Here is a 17,203-nt window from a genome sequence, read left to right on the forward strand (position 1 = left end):
CTCAGTGCATGTGTGTATATATGTGTGTGTTTGGGGGGGGGGGGGTGGGTGGTGGTGGGGGGTCCCACTCTCCCTCTAACCATCTGCTCCTTCAGTTGAGAAAAAAAAAAAATCAGAGACAAAGGCGGTGTGTGTGCACAAGTGTGTCTGCGTGTGGCGTGTTCAGTCTCTCCCACCTCCAGCTGGCTTTGTCATGGCAGGCTTCCCCTCTTTCTCTTTCAGCCTGTAATGGTGAAAGAGCCTGCAGTTCGCTGTTCCCTTCCTCCCTTCCCTCTTCCCTCTCTGCTCTGCCTTGGGTTTGTAAACAGATCTCTGCTCATGTGACCAGCCGTTTTGCCTCGCAACTCTCCTCTGCCTCAGCCCTCCCTCGCTGCCCCTGTCCTCCAATCTGCAGGCAGAAGGAAGGCAGAATGAGCCCGACGCCGACGAATAGGGCTCCTGCAAGCATGCTGGAGTGTGTGTGTGTCTCTCTCTTTGTGTCTGTGTGCGCACACCACTGTGCATGTATATGTGAGAGGGAGACCAGAGAGAGAGCGAGAGAGAGACACTTGCAGCAAAGTCAAGGGAGGCCCCAGTCAGTATCATGTGCAGGGCTGATGTCCTGACAACCAAAACAGAGACATCTGTGTGAAGTGGAGGTCAGCAGAAGCACTGATGCAGCCTCAGTCACCGTCCCTCTTCCTTCTCACACACACAGACACACACACGCAGAGGGAGTGTAATTTCAGTGTGTTTGGTTTGATCTCTGTCTCTCTCTGCATACATGCGGTGACATCATGTCACTCTTTTGCAGGAAAGCAGAAGTGAAACAGAAAGAGGAAGCACGAGAGGCAAAGGACGAGTATATCAAGAGGAAAACAGTGAGACAGAGACAAATCACAGGCTGGACAAAGACCCCCCCCCCCATACCAGCGACCCCTGCACGCTGAGAGAGAGAACAGCTGCTGGGCTACTGGAAGAGCTGAGAGACAGTCAAGGGGAGTGCTGCTCCACTAATCCCCCGGGGAGGGAGGGAGGGAAAGGCTTCAATAGGATCCATGCCATTTTCTTTCAGCCCTACCATCCTCCTACCCCCCCCTCCTGCTCTAATAATGATGATATTACTGTGGAGCAGCGAGGAACAGCTGGATTGACCGCACACATGCACAAGCATATAAGTCTTTAACACACTGCGTGCATTGTGGGGAGTTTTCAGTGAGGTGTGTTGTTTTCACACAGGTTTTGGAAAGAGCACGCCCTCTTGTGAGATATTGTGAGAACACAACTGAAGCAACAGTTTCCAGGAGGTAGTTTCTGCAAAGAAGATTCAAACTTCAAGCTTTTTTTCAGTTTTATTTACTATTATTGACGAGCAAGTGCTTTATGATATGATACAGTTTTGTTATTGTATATTTACACACACGTATCATTTACACTCTCATAGGGGGCAGCGCATGGTATCATGTGCCCGAGGACAGGGGATCAAACCACTGACCGCCTGACTACTGGACGACTCGCCCTGTGTCCTTCCACCCGGCGAGGAAGCGAGTGAGAGATGTAAATGTTAGCCTTGTTTTCATAGTGACATGTAAATTGTTCTGGCAGTCATAACCTCTTGTTTTCCTGTTTTCTCACTGTTTGCCCGATTGGAGAGACAGCAGCAGCATTCTGGGGTTTTTCTGCCTGAGACAAAGACCAGTGATGACCATGATGCAACTGTGTTAGTGGAAGAGTTTTGTAAGGATTCTGATAGAGCAGCGGTGTCAAACTTAAATGACCTGGGGGCCAATGAGCGTCTAGTCTGGTCAAGGGGGCCGGTGTTGGAAAAAAAACAACAACTGATCAGTAGTGTGTGGGCAACATGAGCTTAAAACTACAACAAAATATCCGATCATGATATCACAATTAAGATATTCATGATGATATCTCACAGAATTTCAAGATTCGACTGATGTGAACATAAATGAAAAATGAATCAAAAGCATCGAAAATAAATCTAAAATGAAGTCAATAATAATGTGGACAACCGTTATTAAAACACCAAACAATCTCATATACAGTAAATGTAATTTGATGGTGAATATAATCCACTTAATGCGATTATTATAAATTATATATTAATACAAATATTGCTGGTAAACATGTTTAGTGTATCGTCTTAACAGAAACGACATGTTCTGGACTTACATACCGAGGACCAGACCAAAACTATGACGACATTGTCACTTCTATGATGCGTCAGTCAAACTCTACATTGCACTGAATTCCTCTTCATAGTTCTGTGCATTACATTCAGACTAAACCGCTTTGTTACATTTCTACCTCACTTGACAAATTCAAACCGCGAAACTCTTGAGTGAATAAAAAAGTTTGAACGACCAAACTTTGAAATGATTTCTCTTAGCTCTTCACACCTTACTGTAGTACACTGCCCACTCCTTTTTCTTCACTTCGTGAGCGTGTCCGTTTGCAAACCCATTGAGCGTTCCATTGGCCTCTCCGTTTACTGTGCCATTGTTTTCAATATCCGTTTGATCCTTTCTCAGAGCCAGCGCAGGCTTACAGGTGTGCCAATTCCACAGCACTTTATTCATGTCATCCTGTGCCCTGATGCCCAGGAGCTTCTCCTCGTCACTTTTCTTCTTGTCTTCGTCCTCATCGTCGCTGTCGTTGGCGCAGCTGCGTTGGCGGTGGAAGCCGGGCATCTCACCGCTCATGCCCTCAAAGTACTGCTGGATGCAAATCTTGGCAAAGCTCTTGGCGTGCTCCTTACAGGTCTCGTCGAACATCTTGCGCTCAATGTCGATGTAATGGGACCAGTACTTGGTCTTGAGGAAAGCAGCCTGGGTAAAGCACGGTCGAATGGCTCGGATCAGGAAGGCCACGAAGGTCATCATGAGCAAAAATATCCATCCACAGGCCTGTGAAACATAGACACGTGTGTTAGTGTCTCAGTACAAGAATACAGAGAACAGTGAAAGGGTTACTCCTTTCCTTCAGTCTGCCTGAACTGAACATGTAAATCCTGTAGATATTTAGTTAATGCTCAAACTTGACTTTGCTCTCAAATTGTATATCTGTGCAACAACAGATGTTACTTTGAAGCCCATATACTTGCACTCCGACTGATCAAAGACCTAAATAACAGTGTGGGTGTTTTTGGACGAACTGTAATAAGTTCCAGTCCCATGAATAATACATTTGGAGGCTTATCTATGCCTCTGAGAAACAAAATGCAAAGTGGGTTCGAGTGTAGAGGGGGATTTAAGAGGGGAGAGCTGGGGGTGGGTCTGTCTGTCTGTCTGTCTGTCTGTCTGTGTTAGGCTATAAGATAATGGCAGAAATTAATTCTACTCATATTTATTTATTTATTCTGAGTTTGCCTGTGGATCAAATGTACTGTTTCAATGACTTTGGAGAGACAGAGGAACATTTACAGACTCAAAGAAAATCCACCCGGCTACCTGTGATATACACTTGATGTATCTCGATGCTGCAACTCGTAATTCGTGATGCTCAAACAGTTCTTTGCAGGGAATCTTTGCCAGGACTCTCATCCTCTCCACCTCGGACAAGCCCCGAAGAATACTGTAATTCCCAAACGTGTCTATGTCCAAGTTGATGCTGTAGGCACAGACGAAACTCTTCCCGTCCATGAGGGTGACTGACACCCAAACTGCAGGTGCTATCAAGGATCTCTGTGTGACTGAGCAGAACATGTAGCGGAGGATTGAAGAATCCTTCCTCCTGTCGCCCGTCGGTCTCTTCCATTCCTCGGCAAGCACTGACACATTATTGTTCAGCACAAAGCCTAACATAAAGAACCACACAGGGGGGATGATAAGCAATCCTATGCCATAGGAGTAGTTGTATTCTGGCATACAGGGGCAGTTGAACTCAAAGACAGAGTACATTTGTGCACTGGCCAGTGCCATGATGCCACAGATCCCGTTCATGAAAGACTCCTGGTTGGATTGGAGGAACTGGAACATCATACGAAACTTATCCATCTTGGGAAGTGAGGCTGGTCTTTGCTGCTGATGGAATTAAATCTGTAAAAAGAAGCGCAGGAGATGGCATCAAATCAACTACAGTAAATAAATCTATGTTTTTACATAAAAGGAGGGCTACATTACAAGTTAGTGAGGCATTTGTGATTATGAATGCTATTGTGTCATCAATAAAGGGTGTTCATTTATAGTTAAACATAAATGAATGTAGTTTGATTCTAATAATGAGAAAGCTTTTCACAGCTCAGCAATCTGTAAATTGTTATTAATGGCATGTGACAGCACAGCATTTAAACCACTTATCGACCATTAAAAAGGCAATCACTTCCTGGCTTGCCTTGCTGTATCACAGACTGACTGTTATTATCATCTTTTTGTGTGTTTTGTTTTATTTTGTGTACGTACTTGTACAGTATTTTAGTTTTATTCCGTCAATCTACCCATAGGACATACAGATGTGAATTAGCCAATGTCTCTTATCTGACATATTTACAAGTTGATGTTCATTAATGTGCAATCATTGTCGCTACTGAAACAAATACATTAAATAATGCATCACTTATGAACTCTTCACATAGCGCATAGTGTACTATAACTATTAATCTTCTGTGATCACAGTACGATAATCGAGAATTGACATATTTCCCATCAGCAAATATTAATAAATACACTCACCTCACTGCTTCTGTCAGAATGGATGAACAAAACAAAAGGAAACTTTCATATAATGGAAACGTCCGTAATCGCAAACATCACAGTGCGTCCTCATCGCTCATTAGAACTCTGACCAAGTCTCTCCGTGTGTCTCTCAGACTCTCGGTGGTGATGTTCAGAGTCAACCACACCATCTGTCATCAGGCCCCTCCCTTTGCAGGCACCTGTCGCGTAACAAAAGACTCAAATTCATCCCTCACTTTTACTTGAAGAAAACCTGTTACATTGTTACAAAAAACACACAACAACACACATGTTTCTAGTCTGTCCTTTCACAGCTCGCCTAAAAGCCTTTTTCCGGACTTAAACATATTGTGCGCTGGTATTGACACAGGTTACCTAGTGCTGCTTTGCTGTTACCATACCAATTCCAACATGCAAAGAGCGGCCTCTGAACATTCAAATATATCTGCGGCTTTGGCTGTGAAATTTGGTTGCTGTCAAAGAGGTGAAGAGTGAATCTGTTTCCACTCAATTAATCACAATCAAAATAAGTCGAGGCAGAATGACATGCAAAACACAGTCGTCGCAACATTTCTACCTTGTTTATGTCACATCACTTTTAACATCACCGCACCACTGAATGAAGCAAAGCTTGTCAAACCAGTTAGAAGCCCACAGGACAATAAAAGGCAGGGGCTTTATTTTCTTCCCATTCATATGCACAGGCCCATTTTCTACAAATAGTTTTTATTTGAACAATAGTGTGCAGTCGAGGGCCTGGCCCGTCACAACACACTGACGCTTTGAATATGCAGATAGATCTACAGGAAGTGTATATGTTCTGTTCTTCTTCGGGGTCTTGCACAGAGCACATGGGGCAGGGTGTGCAGGAAATAAGTCACACAACACAACCTACAGTTGAAATAGGAAGCAAGTGTGCGTGGCAGCGCACACTTACTTACTTGCTTCCTCCTTTTCACCTATACGCTTATTACCGGAACGCTGCAATATCGAGGTAATCAATCATTTAATTTCTGCTGTGTTTTCCTGCACTTCTGTGTGCTATAATAATTTGTGTTTAATGCAAACTGTAATGATCATAGAAGTTAATGAAATAGTTGCTTCCACGGCATCAAAAATTGGTTCATTAATGTCTAGCGTTGCATCATTGTGTGATTTCCTGTACTAAGTATTTTTTTTAAATATAACTGCAAGGTTTTTATTTGTCTTGTTCACAGACAGAACTGAGGATGCAGGACACTCTAGTGCGAGTGTTTGTTGTGGCTTTGGGTCTCCTCTTATGTCCGAGGGATGACCCCGGGGTGGAGGAGGAATGGATTAACATCATCACGGTCGACATGCACAAGCACGAAGAGCGGCTGCTGAAGGAGGAAGTGAAATTGCACCAGGAAACGTCACCTGTCAGTGAGAAAACCACACACGCTGACAACAAAGGGCTTCAGAATATGATGAAAAGTGTTCCTGTGAGACAAAATCAGCTTGGTCAACATGCTACTGACAACCGAGTCTCAGATGATGTGATTGTCACTAAGCAGTACTCAGATTTGGATCCAAGTCAGCTGCAAAAGTCCACAAGTGAACCTGAGATTGCTCTAAAGACTTCACAAACTGACCCTTTTCAAGACTCAATCGAACCTCAAGAGCAACAAGGAAAGCCTGAGGTGGAAAAGTCGAGGTCCGTCCAAACCAAGATGTCAGAAAATGACTCTTCAGAGAGAGCCACGGCTGACTGGGGAGAGGATTACGTTCGGTACGTGTGGAATATGTTCTCCGTCATTTCCTTGATCCACTTCTTCATGAAATACTTGAAGAGAATTTCCCCGGGAAAACAATGTGACGCGAGGACATTCCCAGTGACCTGCATCGCTAGTGACATGCCTCTGCCTGATAGTGACACTCTACAGAGTTTTCACTGCAAGTGTGTTCATGCTTCCCCTGAAAACAAGTGGAGGGAGAGGGAATTTCTAGAAGGGTTCATAAATGACATGGTGGAAGCCATGAGGACTCTTTGTGATGGAAATGGAGGCATGATAATTGAGGACCATCAGATGATCAGTGCACGTGATATCATTGTTCCTTTCAGCCCGGCCGAGCCGTATAGTTTTCAGTGCGTGCTTCGGGATAACCAAGTGAGTGACCTGCTGCCAGATTTGCAAGTCTGTGGTCAAATAAAACTGGTGGAAAATCAGATCATCCAAAATGGCTGCCAGTGCCAGTCTTCCCACAAAGATGAGGATGTGGTTTGCCTGCTGCAGTGCGAGAACGAGAAAGCACAAACGAAAATGACTGAAGTGCGCGATGGCCATCTTTGCTTGAAGAACACGCCATTTCTATCAAAGTCTCAGGTTACCAGGTGGTTTCAGAGCAAGATCAAAGAATCGTGGGCACAAATCTCACACAAGTACGACTTTGAACTCAGCATTCGCTACATTGATGCTCCGGGAGCTCTGCTTGTTAGATTCAGATCAGGGAAGAGGATTTCCTTCACCATGAACCCTGCAGTTAAATTCAACACCCAGTCTCATTTCTACATTACACCTTACTCCCCAGACAACTTGGACACTTTCTGGATGCTCTCCCTCACAGCATATGAAGATCAACTCTTGGAAAGGCTCTCTAAAAGCCTGCCTCAAAACCCCTGCCACATGCAGACTCTGGAAATTGCATGTTTTCTTCACAAGAGACAAACAGCATTGTCAGGAAGTAGTGTGCTGAAGTCATTTCACTTCAAAACTGCCCTCATGCATCTGCTCCTCACTAGAGAAGCATCACTGTGGATACCAGACCGTGTGGCATGTAGAGTAAGAGACTTGCTGGTCTTTATGGAGAGAAGCCTTGAGAAAAAGCTCCTGCAACATGTTTTAATTGGAAACCCCCTTGCACAGAAGATTATACTTCTCCCTGAAGAGTTCACACAAGCAAAGCCAGTGAATCTCTTCCATCCCCTTGTGGTAGACCGCTGCACTTACAGAAATGCCATTAAGCATTTCCAGGAAATGGTTAGAAATGCACACATGCTGATACAAGATTATGTTGGTGTGCATTATCCAAGCAATGAAGAGGTCAGTAGTTAAGCCACCTTAAAAGTACATTGTTCATTTACCATAAGAGCAAGAAATTATCACATAACACCTAGTACAATACCATGCCACTTTTATTTTAAAAAACAAAAAAAGTTTAGTCATCATGCTCCCAGTAGTTTACAAAGTCGCTTTGCTCTGCAACGTCAAGATCCTCCGATACGTAGACGTCGGATATCAGAGGCTCAACATCCACAGACCCATCCCTGCTCAGGTCAACCCGCCATGAGGGACTGGAAATGGTCTTCCTGGAGGCTGATGTCAAAGAATGATTTCACATCAAGATAAGACTGTCTACTCAGATGTTGCCAATATATGAATTATGTCAAAAAGGTACTGCATTAAATGTGGTTTCCATCATGTATCAAGTTGGGCACTTACCCTTGGGCTGTGCTGAGGGGCAAGAGGTTTCACAACAGACGCACACCGAGTCATCATGATAGAGCTCCTTCCACCTAAAAATCATTAGGTCTCCATAAATCAGCTGGTAACATTTCATGCCAAAAATGTTAAGCAATACTTGATATACCACAAACTATAAAAACTGCATCCATCCAAATGCTTTAACTTTCCGTGCGCTTACTTTTTGACTGCCATGTCATAATTGCATGCCTTGGAAGAGGAAGTTGGAGTAAGTTTCCCCACCGAGACCTCACAGTGCATGTAGAGTTTCTGAAAAACAATGACAAATTCAGTGTTGTATTGTCCGCTTGTTTCACAGCACAGCGCTCATCTCCAAACACACCTTTGATGTGCCAGAAGTGGAAAGACTCTCCGTGAAAACAAAGGCAGCCACTGTGAATTTCTGGATCAGCTTTGAGGAACTGGTGAGGAACTTGGACTGTGCAGTCTCCTTGCCGTCAACCATACACCTGCAATTTGAGAGAACACTTGTTAACATGGAACCAAGAAAAGTCTTTACATTAGTGCAACATTGATGTCTTACCCCTGGTTGCTGATGACTATGTGTCTAGTGCTGGAGCTGGGGTTTTGGGTCGGAGTCATGAAGCACTTGTTGACGTAGATCCTTGTGTTTCCAGACTTTGCAGTCGGGTCTGGTGTCTTCACCATAAAGTACATCAGCTGACCCAGGGTGTAGGTTTTGGTACCTGTGATTTCATTCCCTAATGCTGAAGCAAAGGAGAAGTTACAGTGTGCAGTATATACACCCAACAATAATCCACAATTTAAAAGTACAACTTGTAATATTGTACACCTCCAAATGCATCTCAACAGTCTCTGTAATGATATGTAAATACAGATGAAGTCTGGAATTACAATTGTGTCTTCAACTTTGAGTCAATACAGCAGTTCTTTTAGGCATTGAAATCTCACATGTTGAGCTCAAATATAGCCAAGGAAAAAAAAAAATCAAGTTACTTTTGGATGTTTAGGATAGTTTCTTCAAACCAACAGAACTCAACTCAGAAAATGCCTTTTGATAAATGGCAATTGCTAGCTTTGCAATGGTAAACTTCTAGAAAGACAACATACCATCAAGAGGAACCAGAATTGCACTTTGTTTGGGTTGGAGCGCTTTGAAAACAGTGCCTCCTTGTAGTTTGGGATAGAAGCCAACTTTGTAAGAGAGAAATGACCTGCAGACAAATTCAAATGCTCAGCCATTTTGATTAGCAAGTTTGAACATTGAATATACAGCCAACATTAACATACTTTTACAGTTTCAATGAAAAACTAAAACAAAATGGAATACCTGTGGTAATTGCACTGCAGGGGGATGGTAAAAGGTATTTCCCGTACAATGTTACCAGATGGCTTGTACTGGAGCACATTCTTGATGACCATATTATCCATTTTTTTCTGGAACATACAAACACCCATTTTGAGATACTTTTATCACAAGTTAATTACATTTAAATGATCAAAATTAAGAAATCTTCACCAACCTCCAAAACAAATCCACAGTCATCTGTCAGACGGTACAGGAAGAAGGTATATGTTGCACTATCAGCATTAGTAGAGCATTTACCCAATTTTACGTTTTTAGCATTACTTAGCTTCTTAAAAACCTCATTCCTAATCCTTACATATATTCTGTCAATATGACATAACAATTCTACCAGTTTAGGTCTGACTGCTTTTCCCACTGCTGTTTCTGTTGGTACCGGTTGCCAATTGTTGAAGTCACTGGAGGAAGGGACAAGCAAAATGTCCTTTGCAAAATCAGGGAGCTTTCTGGCACCCTTTTCTGGCTTAAAAGCCTCTTTGGGATACTTGAATTTCGGCACACGTTTAAACATAGGAAAAGACGCTGCTGTGGCTTTTGGGAGATCGGATGCACTACTCCTCAAGCCAAGTTCTGAGCGCATTTCTTCATCGATCATCATCTCCATTTTCCTCCACTCTTCTTCAGGCTCTCTTATTGCTCTACCATATCCAGTTTGACTTCTGAACCAGGAGCTATAAGCAGAGCAAAACAGCAGCAATAGAAGCCCAGCATGCATCAACCCCATCTTCTCTATGGCCGCTGCTTCCCACAGAAGCAGACCCTTCACCAGCACAGGTTGAACATAGTGTAACCCGGCTTTTGTGCTCTGCAATCAAGGCATGGCCCACAGCTGCTGCAAATTCCAATCAGCAGCAACCAATGACGGAACACAAACAATAAACAACCATAATATATATATATGCTTCTCTCTTTGTATCTGTCATACACGACCACACACTCATTTGTCAGTTTATTAGGAACACTGTTACTGTATGTTGACAAACCCTTGTCAACAGTGCAGTTCAGCTGTATTAAGGGAAGATTTGAGTTGTGAATGTAACATTCCCTCATCAACATTTAGTGATATCTCGTGTGCAATATTGATGAATGCAATGAAATTAAATTGTATATATTTAATCCCCTCACATAATCAGTCAAACATATACCATACTAAAGCCATGGATAAAACCTACATCATTATCATTAAATATTTGATATCTAGTGATCAATCAGCCACAAAAACAAAAAGACAACTATTTTGTTGTTTTATTGTTGTGGCTAATTAGTGTATAAATATATCAAATAATAATTGTATAGTGATTTCATTAAAACATTAAGCATTTTTCCCAATGCAGATATTTGAACAATAAATAATGTTTAATTATTTTTTATTAATATTTGATTGTAAGATATGAAATGATCTGCCCATATTTGTCCTCACAGAAATGTATAATAGCTCTGAAGTATCTTCTTATCACTAACCAATCAGATTTACACACTGTATGGCATATTTATATATGGTGTATTTTCAATATTATTAACACTTCAATATTTGCCAGTATCCTCCACTTTCAAGGGTTGTTAAGCAATATTTCTTCACTTTCTCATGAAACTTGGATCTTTTTCTTTTCCTAGATAAAATAATAATAATAAAAAAAATACAGTATAGTACAATACAATAATTAATTCATCTTCTTGCGCTTTATTACGGACCCCCTAAAGGGACATAAAAACGTCCCTTTTGGGGCGCCGTAATTGATCGTGTTACAAGTTTTCAATCAAATAAAAAGAATTGAGTTAGTGACAGGCTATATTTTGGTTGCTTTTATTTCCTAAAAAAAAACAACATTTTTTTTTTTAATGTTTTTTTTTTTAAAACAACATTATTTTTTTTATATGACGAAAAAAACGTAACCCGGATACTACTTAGTTATGACGTCAGTACCGGGAAGTACCACCACAGTCCACTTGGCTAAGACGTTGTTCTCGATAGCTAAACATCTCTCTGGTGTTATTTGTTTACATACATATGTAAAATGCTAAGTTTTTCTTTTTGAAATTGTACAGACGTGTTTTTTCATATAGAGAAAACCGACTCGCTTTGACTTGGTACCTTACGTTTGCACAGGAATGCCTTATACTCGTGTGTGTTAGCTGGCTAGCTAACAAGCCATAGCTTAGGTTGTTTTGATTATTGATGTAAACGTTAGTGCTACATCGACGGTGTCTGGACTCGGATGGTCGGCGCTCTCACACACACACTGGGCAGTTGTTTGACCACAGACCAATGGAGTTTGGAGAGGATCGATGCCTCCTCAGAAACTACGAAATAATAGAACTGGTTCATTTTAATCATCGTGAATAGCGCGCCAGCTAGCCGATAAGCTAACGTCAAACGGCAGTCGCGAAGCTTTCTCTATTTCAAATCTGCGGAGCCTTTAGTTCATCCTTCATCCGTTATCCCGGACAGAAGACGCCAGGCGAGCTTGAGTAGCTCTCGGTGGGTCGGATCCAAATGCGTGGGGTGATGGGGACACAGAGTAGTCCTGTGAAGAGTTACGATTATCTCCTGAAATTTCTTTTGGTTGGTGACAGCGATGTCGGAAAGGGCGAAATCTTGGAAAGTTTACAAGACGGATCAGTGGAGTCTCCATACGCTTACAGCAGTGGTAAGTTAATTGTTTCCCCGCTTTTGCTATGGTTAAATTATTATAAGAATTATAATAAGGGCTCCTTAACTGTTAATTCACTTTGCGTGTGATCTTTAGGGATCGATTACAAGACCACAACGATTTTGCTGGATGGGAGAAGAGTGAAATTAGAGTTATGGTAAGTGTTTTATTATTCTTAATTAAATAATTAAACAGAATAATAACTTGAACTGAATACTCACCTTATTTGCACTATTACTAATTTTGGCAAATATACACCTGTATTATATATCTCTCTTTCAGTGTAATACATCTGTGCAATAATCATTTTGATAGTGAAAGTTATACATGCTATATTATGTAATCAACCTAGTAATATCTTTATAATATTTTTGTTTCTATTTTATGTTGTTGCTTATTCCAACCATACTTGTGTTTGCCGGTGTGGGATCAATAAAGTCTGTTGTATAATATTATGTTGTGTAACTAGATTCATTGTTGTACATTGTACAACGCATGTTGTTTGTAAGCACTGAACTGTAATCGTAAGTCTGCATTGACATTTTTAAGTACTTGTATCAGTGTAAGTTTTCAGCAAGTATGTACGTCCAGAATCCAGAGCTTATTGGTCTTCATCCATGTTTGTGTGTTAAACAGGGACACATCAGGACAAGGTCGATTCTGCACCATCTTCAGGTCATACTCCCGTGGGGCACAGGTGAGGACTTGTCATAGAGTCTTAGTATATTGCTCTCTCTGTGTGTACTTCTGTAAATAACATATCTACATATTTGTCTCTTATTCCTCAGGGCATCCTGCTCGTGTATGACATCACCAACGGTTGGTCGTTTGGTGGCATTGACCGCTGGATTCGGGAAATTGATGAGGTAATCCCCCTGAGTCTATTTCTTACCAACAAAAGTACAGGAAACATGTAAATGTGGGCATGTCCTGTGTCTGTGTTTTTCCAGCCCAGTGAAAGGTCATTGTCTGTTTCTAGCTCAGTTATAGAGTTGTTAGTCTAAACAGTGTTAAAAATAAACACTCGCAGGCAGGCTGGGATAAGGTGTTCCTAATAAAATGGCCGGAGAATGCCTCTGCTTATCTGCTTCATGGATTTGATGTGTTGTGCGTTCAGAGACGCATAGCTTGGTTGTAACTGGTGGTTATTTGAGTTACTGTTGCCTTTCTATAATTTATAATCAGTCTGGCCATTCTTGTCTCCCCTGTGGCACCAGCAAGGCATTTTTGCTGAGAACTGCTGCTCATTTGATGTTTTCCCTATTCTGGACTAGAGCTGCAACTAACGATTATTTTCATAATCGATTAATCTGACGATTATTTTCTCGATTAATCGGTTGGTCCATAAAATATCAGAAAACCTTAAAAAATATTGGTCGGTGTTCGTCAAACCTGGAAATGATGATGTTCTCAAATGTCTTGGTTTGTCCACAAACCAAAATGATTAACTTTTAATGATTTCTTTGTTATCCAGAGCAAAGAAATTAAGAAAATATTCACATTTAAGAAGCTTTAACAATCGGAAATCTTCTTTTAATCATGAAAAAAGCTTCAAACTGATTCATCGATTATTAAAATAGTTGTCTATTAATTTAGTAATCGATTAATATTCGATTAATTGTTTCAGCTCTATTCTGGACCATTCTCTGTAATCCCTATTGATGGTTGTGTGTGAAAAACAGAGGTCAGCAGTTTCTGAAATACTGTCTACGTTTTAAGTCTACGTTAAAATATGAGTGGATGTAACAACAGTATTGTTCTTTCCACCAGCATGCCCCAGGTGTTCCCAGAATTCTGGTGGGAAACAGACTTCACCTGGCTTTCAAGCGGCAGGTGCCAACAGAGCAGGCTAGAGCCTATGCAGAGAAGAACAGCATGACTTTCTTCGAGGTGAGCCCACTCTGCAACTTCAACGTCATCGAATCCTTCACGGAGCTTTCACGCATTGTGCTGATGAGGCATGGGATGGAGAAGTTTTGGAGACCCAACCGAGGTGAGCTGATGAATCTTTTTTTTGCCCACACATTCCTGCATATTTACTTATATTATGTTTTTTATTATGTGTTTACTCTTTGGGAAAAAGTGAGACAATTTCTCACATAGTGTTTCTGATATATTTTACAACTAAAGGAGAAAAATAAACTGCACAAGCGACACAAATCATTCTTTGCTACTTTCAGTCTAAGGCCCCACTTGTGTTGGTCCTAAAATCAGGTGTGGTCTTTGTTGATGCTTTGTTATCTCGTCTGTCAGTTGTTCTGCACTGTGTGTGTGTGTGTGTGTGTGTGTGTGTGTGTGTGTGTGTGTGTGTGTGTGTGTGTGTGTGTGTGTGTGTGTGTGTGTGTGTGTGTGTGTGTGTGTGTGTGTGTGTGTGTGTGCGTGTGTGCGTGCGTGTTGTGTATACCCAACAACAAATGAAAGTGGCTAATTATATGACCAACTGGGTGGTTCAAAAGACATGTCACCTCTTTAGAGAAGTGATCTCTCTTTCTAATTGGCGGATCTACTATTACAATAGCTACCTAGCTATGCTGAAAACACACCCGTGATTAACAGCCCACTTGAACTTTCTATTTTTAAAATGAATTAAATTCCATGTCCTCATTAGGTAATGGTCAACATGTGACAGGGGGTCAGTGTAATCTTGGCCTGACATTGGTGTGGAGAAATTCACCTTATCAAGGATTTTGTGTGGTCACAGTCAAGCAGCAGTCTGTTTTCTAGTATTTGCAAGTGGCACTTACTTACTTAAAGATTATTGATTTTACTGATCAACCCAGAGGTTGACTTACTGATTATAAAGAAATGTATCTGTTTTTTAAAGTTTGTATTGTTTAGTTATATTTTCAAGGTACTTATTTTTTAAAGCTTTAAATCAATTCTTTTAGATGTTGTATATGCAAGAACATACTGAAATGATGTATTGAAAACATTAAAGGTTTCTCGCATCAGCAGTTAAAAGTAAATACATGACTCTCGATTCATAACATCCATATTGCTTTTTTTATCTTGTTCTTCAGTCTTCAGCCTCCAGGACCTGTGCTGCCGCTCGATCGTGTCCTGCACACCCGTGCACCTCATTGACAAACTGCCTCTTCCTGTGGCCATCAAGTCGCACCTCAAGTCTTTCTCCATGGCCAACGGCATGAACGCAGTCATGATGCATGGACGTTCCTATTCTGTGGCTAACAGCACAGCCTCAGGCGGGGGCAGTGGCGGGAGCAAAGCCAACAGCCTGAAACGCTCCAAGTCATTCAGGCCGCCACACAGTCCTCCAAAGAACTCGTCGTCCTCCTCGAAGGGAAACTGTAAGATTTCATAGTGAAGAAGGTTAACAACGGTTGCCTCCATAGGATCAAAGTTTAAGGTGTTTATCTGTGCGGTCAGAAGTCCAGAGAAGAGCATGGAGAGCTGCAAGTTGTCTTCATCAGAAACAGATATACAGTAGAAGTGACTGGGATGCCGGGTTGTTTTCTGTTCTCTCTGTGCTTTCTGGTGCCATGTATTGGGTGTCTGCTTACTTGTACTCTTTACTACAGAGAGCCACTGTGATCATGTAGAACAAGATTCCCCTGGCTGTGGCCAAGAGATGTGAATTTAAGGACTGTCACTCAACTGTCGACACTACAAATGAGTGGAGGGACATGAGCAAGCTTTTAACGTGCAACAGGATTGTTTATTGGTATTTAAGGTTGACTTGAACTTGTAAATATACTGTATGTGCTGTTCTTTTACTCTTGTGTGTGGTGATTGTTGTTGGGGCGGAGCTCCGTGTCCTTAATGCTTCTTGAGCTTTGATGTACAAGTTTTGTGTCTTATGCCCCCTCACCACGCCATAGAAAACTAAGCCTTTATAACCTCAAGGTGCTGAGTTACTTATTTAAAAACTCAGATGTCAGTTTTCTTATGTAAACTTTGCTCAAGTGGAATGCCGTGAGCATGAAGGGCTTGTGTCCCAGGTGCACAATTAATAGACATAATAAAAAAATTCAGGAGTTATCCACTGAAAACATTCTCCGTTCAACATTACCGACTCTGAATCTGTCCAGAAAAGTCAAGCCAAGTTGCCTTGTTTGTAAAACCCTAAATCTCCACCGGTCATTTCTTAAGATGTCTGCTGACTGCCTTGAACAATTTATACTCCCAAATGTCATATTCTTAGTTGTATCATTGCCTTAAATGTTGTAATCATTTACGCGGCATGCTCAGTTTGAATGGGTTAACTCCAGAATGTTGCTCTGTTCTGATGAGGAAACCTCAAACAAACTCGGATGTACGGCTTCTTTGCTCGGCTATGGCGCTTTGCCTTCGGCGTCTTCTTCAGTCACGTCTTGCTTGTAAACACAGCAGGACATTTGTGGGAGGAAATTTTGAATTTAATTGCTTTTTTTGGATATTTTATGCATATTCTATGTATTTATGAATGTAAAACGATATTCATCTACTACCTTTTTGTGGCTATGTGGTTAAATACTGTGTGGGACTGTGAGAATCAGAGGTGGGGAGTGACCGTGTCCATCTGCTACTGTAATGTTTGTATTCGGATCGTCTGAGTATTTGTATTTTTGCTGCTCTGATTAATTCTTATCTTCAAAAATTTTACTCAACACAATGTAAGAACCATATGATGTCATATGGGGGGGAGGGGCACAGTTGTTTTTTTTAAAAACAAGAACTAACTAGATATTTTTTAAATATTCGAGTCATACACAAAATATATTTTTATTCTAACACAAATCCTCCGTCTTCTTTCCACCTCTGATTGACATGTGCTGTTTTTCCACTTCAACATTCCCAGTGTCTTTGGCTGTGTGTATGTAAGAAGTGACAAGGCCAATGAAAATTGGTGCATGTTTCCTACTGGTGCCTGTTGTATGTGGTGTATGGTGCAGCAGAACCTGTTGAGTGGACATTTAAAGCACTATATACTGTATGTATTATGTAGTAAAGAGCGTTGCTGCAACAGTTGTGTGTCCAAAGGTTTGGATATGGGATTAATAATTACTTTGTCTCCATTGAAAACAGCCATCTATAAAAAATAAAGGGTAAAAACGA

The 17,203-nt window shown here is 41.4% G+C and overlaps 4 protein-coding genes across 6 annotated transcripts; 2 read left to right on the forward strand and 2 right to left on the reverse strand.

The window, feature by feature from the left end:
- The first annotated feature begins 525 nt into the window (after nucleotides 1-525).
- On the forward strand, nucleotides 526-7,741 carry LOC131466401 (inositol 1,4,5-trisphosphate receptor-interacting protein). Of its 3 annotated transcripts, XM_058639594.1 has the most exons (3): nucleotides 526-1,286; nucleotides 1,424-1,536; nucleotides 5,885-7,741. In XM_058639594.1, the coding sequence occupies exon 3, from the start codon at nucleotides 5,897-5,899 to the stop codon at nucleotides 7,739-7,741; it is 1,845 nt and encodes a 614-aa protein (XP_058495577.1). In that variant the 5' UTR covers nucleotides 526-1,286; nucleotides 1,424-1,536; nucleotides 5,885-5,896. The 3 variants fall into 3 exon arrangements, with proteins under 3 accessions (XP_058495577.1, XP_058495578.1, XP_058495576.1); XM_058639595.1 differs by having other exon boundaries at nucleotides 526-1,536; XM_058639593.1 differs by lacking the exons at nucleotides 526-1,286; nucleotides 1,424-1,536 and adding an exon at nucleotides 5,508-5,661.
- Nucleotides 2,388-4,771, reverse strand: LOC131466402 (calcium homeostasis modulator protein 1). Its single transcript, XM_058639596.1, has 3 exons — nucleotides 4,665-4,771; nucleotides 3,444-4,031; nucleotides 2,388-2,900 (listed from the first exon to the last, which is right to left on the reverse strand). Exons 2-3 carry the CDS (start codon nucleotides 3,987-3,989, stop codon nucleotides 2,388-2,390), a joined length of 1,059 nt encoding a protein of 352 aa, XP_058495579.1. The 5' UTR covers nucleotides 3,990-4,031; nucleotides 4,665-4,771.
- Nucleotides 7,742-7,844: 103 nt separating the features above from the next.
- Nucleotides 7,845-9,589, reverse strand: zp3c (zona pellucida glycoprotein 3c). The gene is made up of 7 exons (XM_058639597.1): nucleotides 9,462-9,589; nucleotides 9,242-9,345; nucleotides 8,694-8,877; nucleotides 8,493-8,619; nucleotides 8,331-8,419; nucleotides 8,129-8,202; nucleotides 7,845-8,002 (listed from the first exon to the last, which is right to left on the reverse strand). Exons 1-7 carry the CDS (start codon nucleotides 9,587-9,589, stop codon nucleotides 7,845-7,847), a joined length of 864 nt encoding a protein of 287 aa, XP_058495580.1.
- A 1,837-nt stretch (nucleotides 9,590-11,426) lies between these two features.
- On the forward strand, nucleotides 11,427-17,203 carry LOC131466712 (ras-related protein Rab-40C-like). Its single transcript, XM_058640144.1, has 6 exons — nucleotides 11,427-12,145; nucleotides 12,245-12,305; nucleotides 12,785-12,845; nucleotides 12,937-13,014; nucleotides 13,919-14,141; nucleotides 15,169-17,203. Exons 1-6 carry the CDS (start codon nucleotides 11,992-11,994, stop codon nucleotides 15,468-15,470), a joined length of 879 nt encoding a protein of 292 aa, XP_058496127.1. The 5' UTR covers nucleotides 11,427-11,991; the 3' UTR covers nucleotides 15,471-17,203.

This window comes from Solea solea, chromosome 10 (assembly GCF_958295425.1).
Source record: "Solea solea chromosome 10, fSolSol10.1, whole genome shotgun sequence".
Lineage (NCBI taxonomy): Eukaryota > Metazoa > Chordata > Actinopteri > Pleuronectiformes > Soleidae > Solea > Solea solea.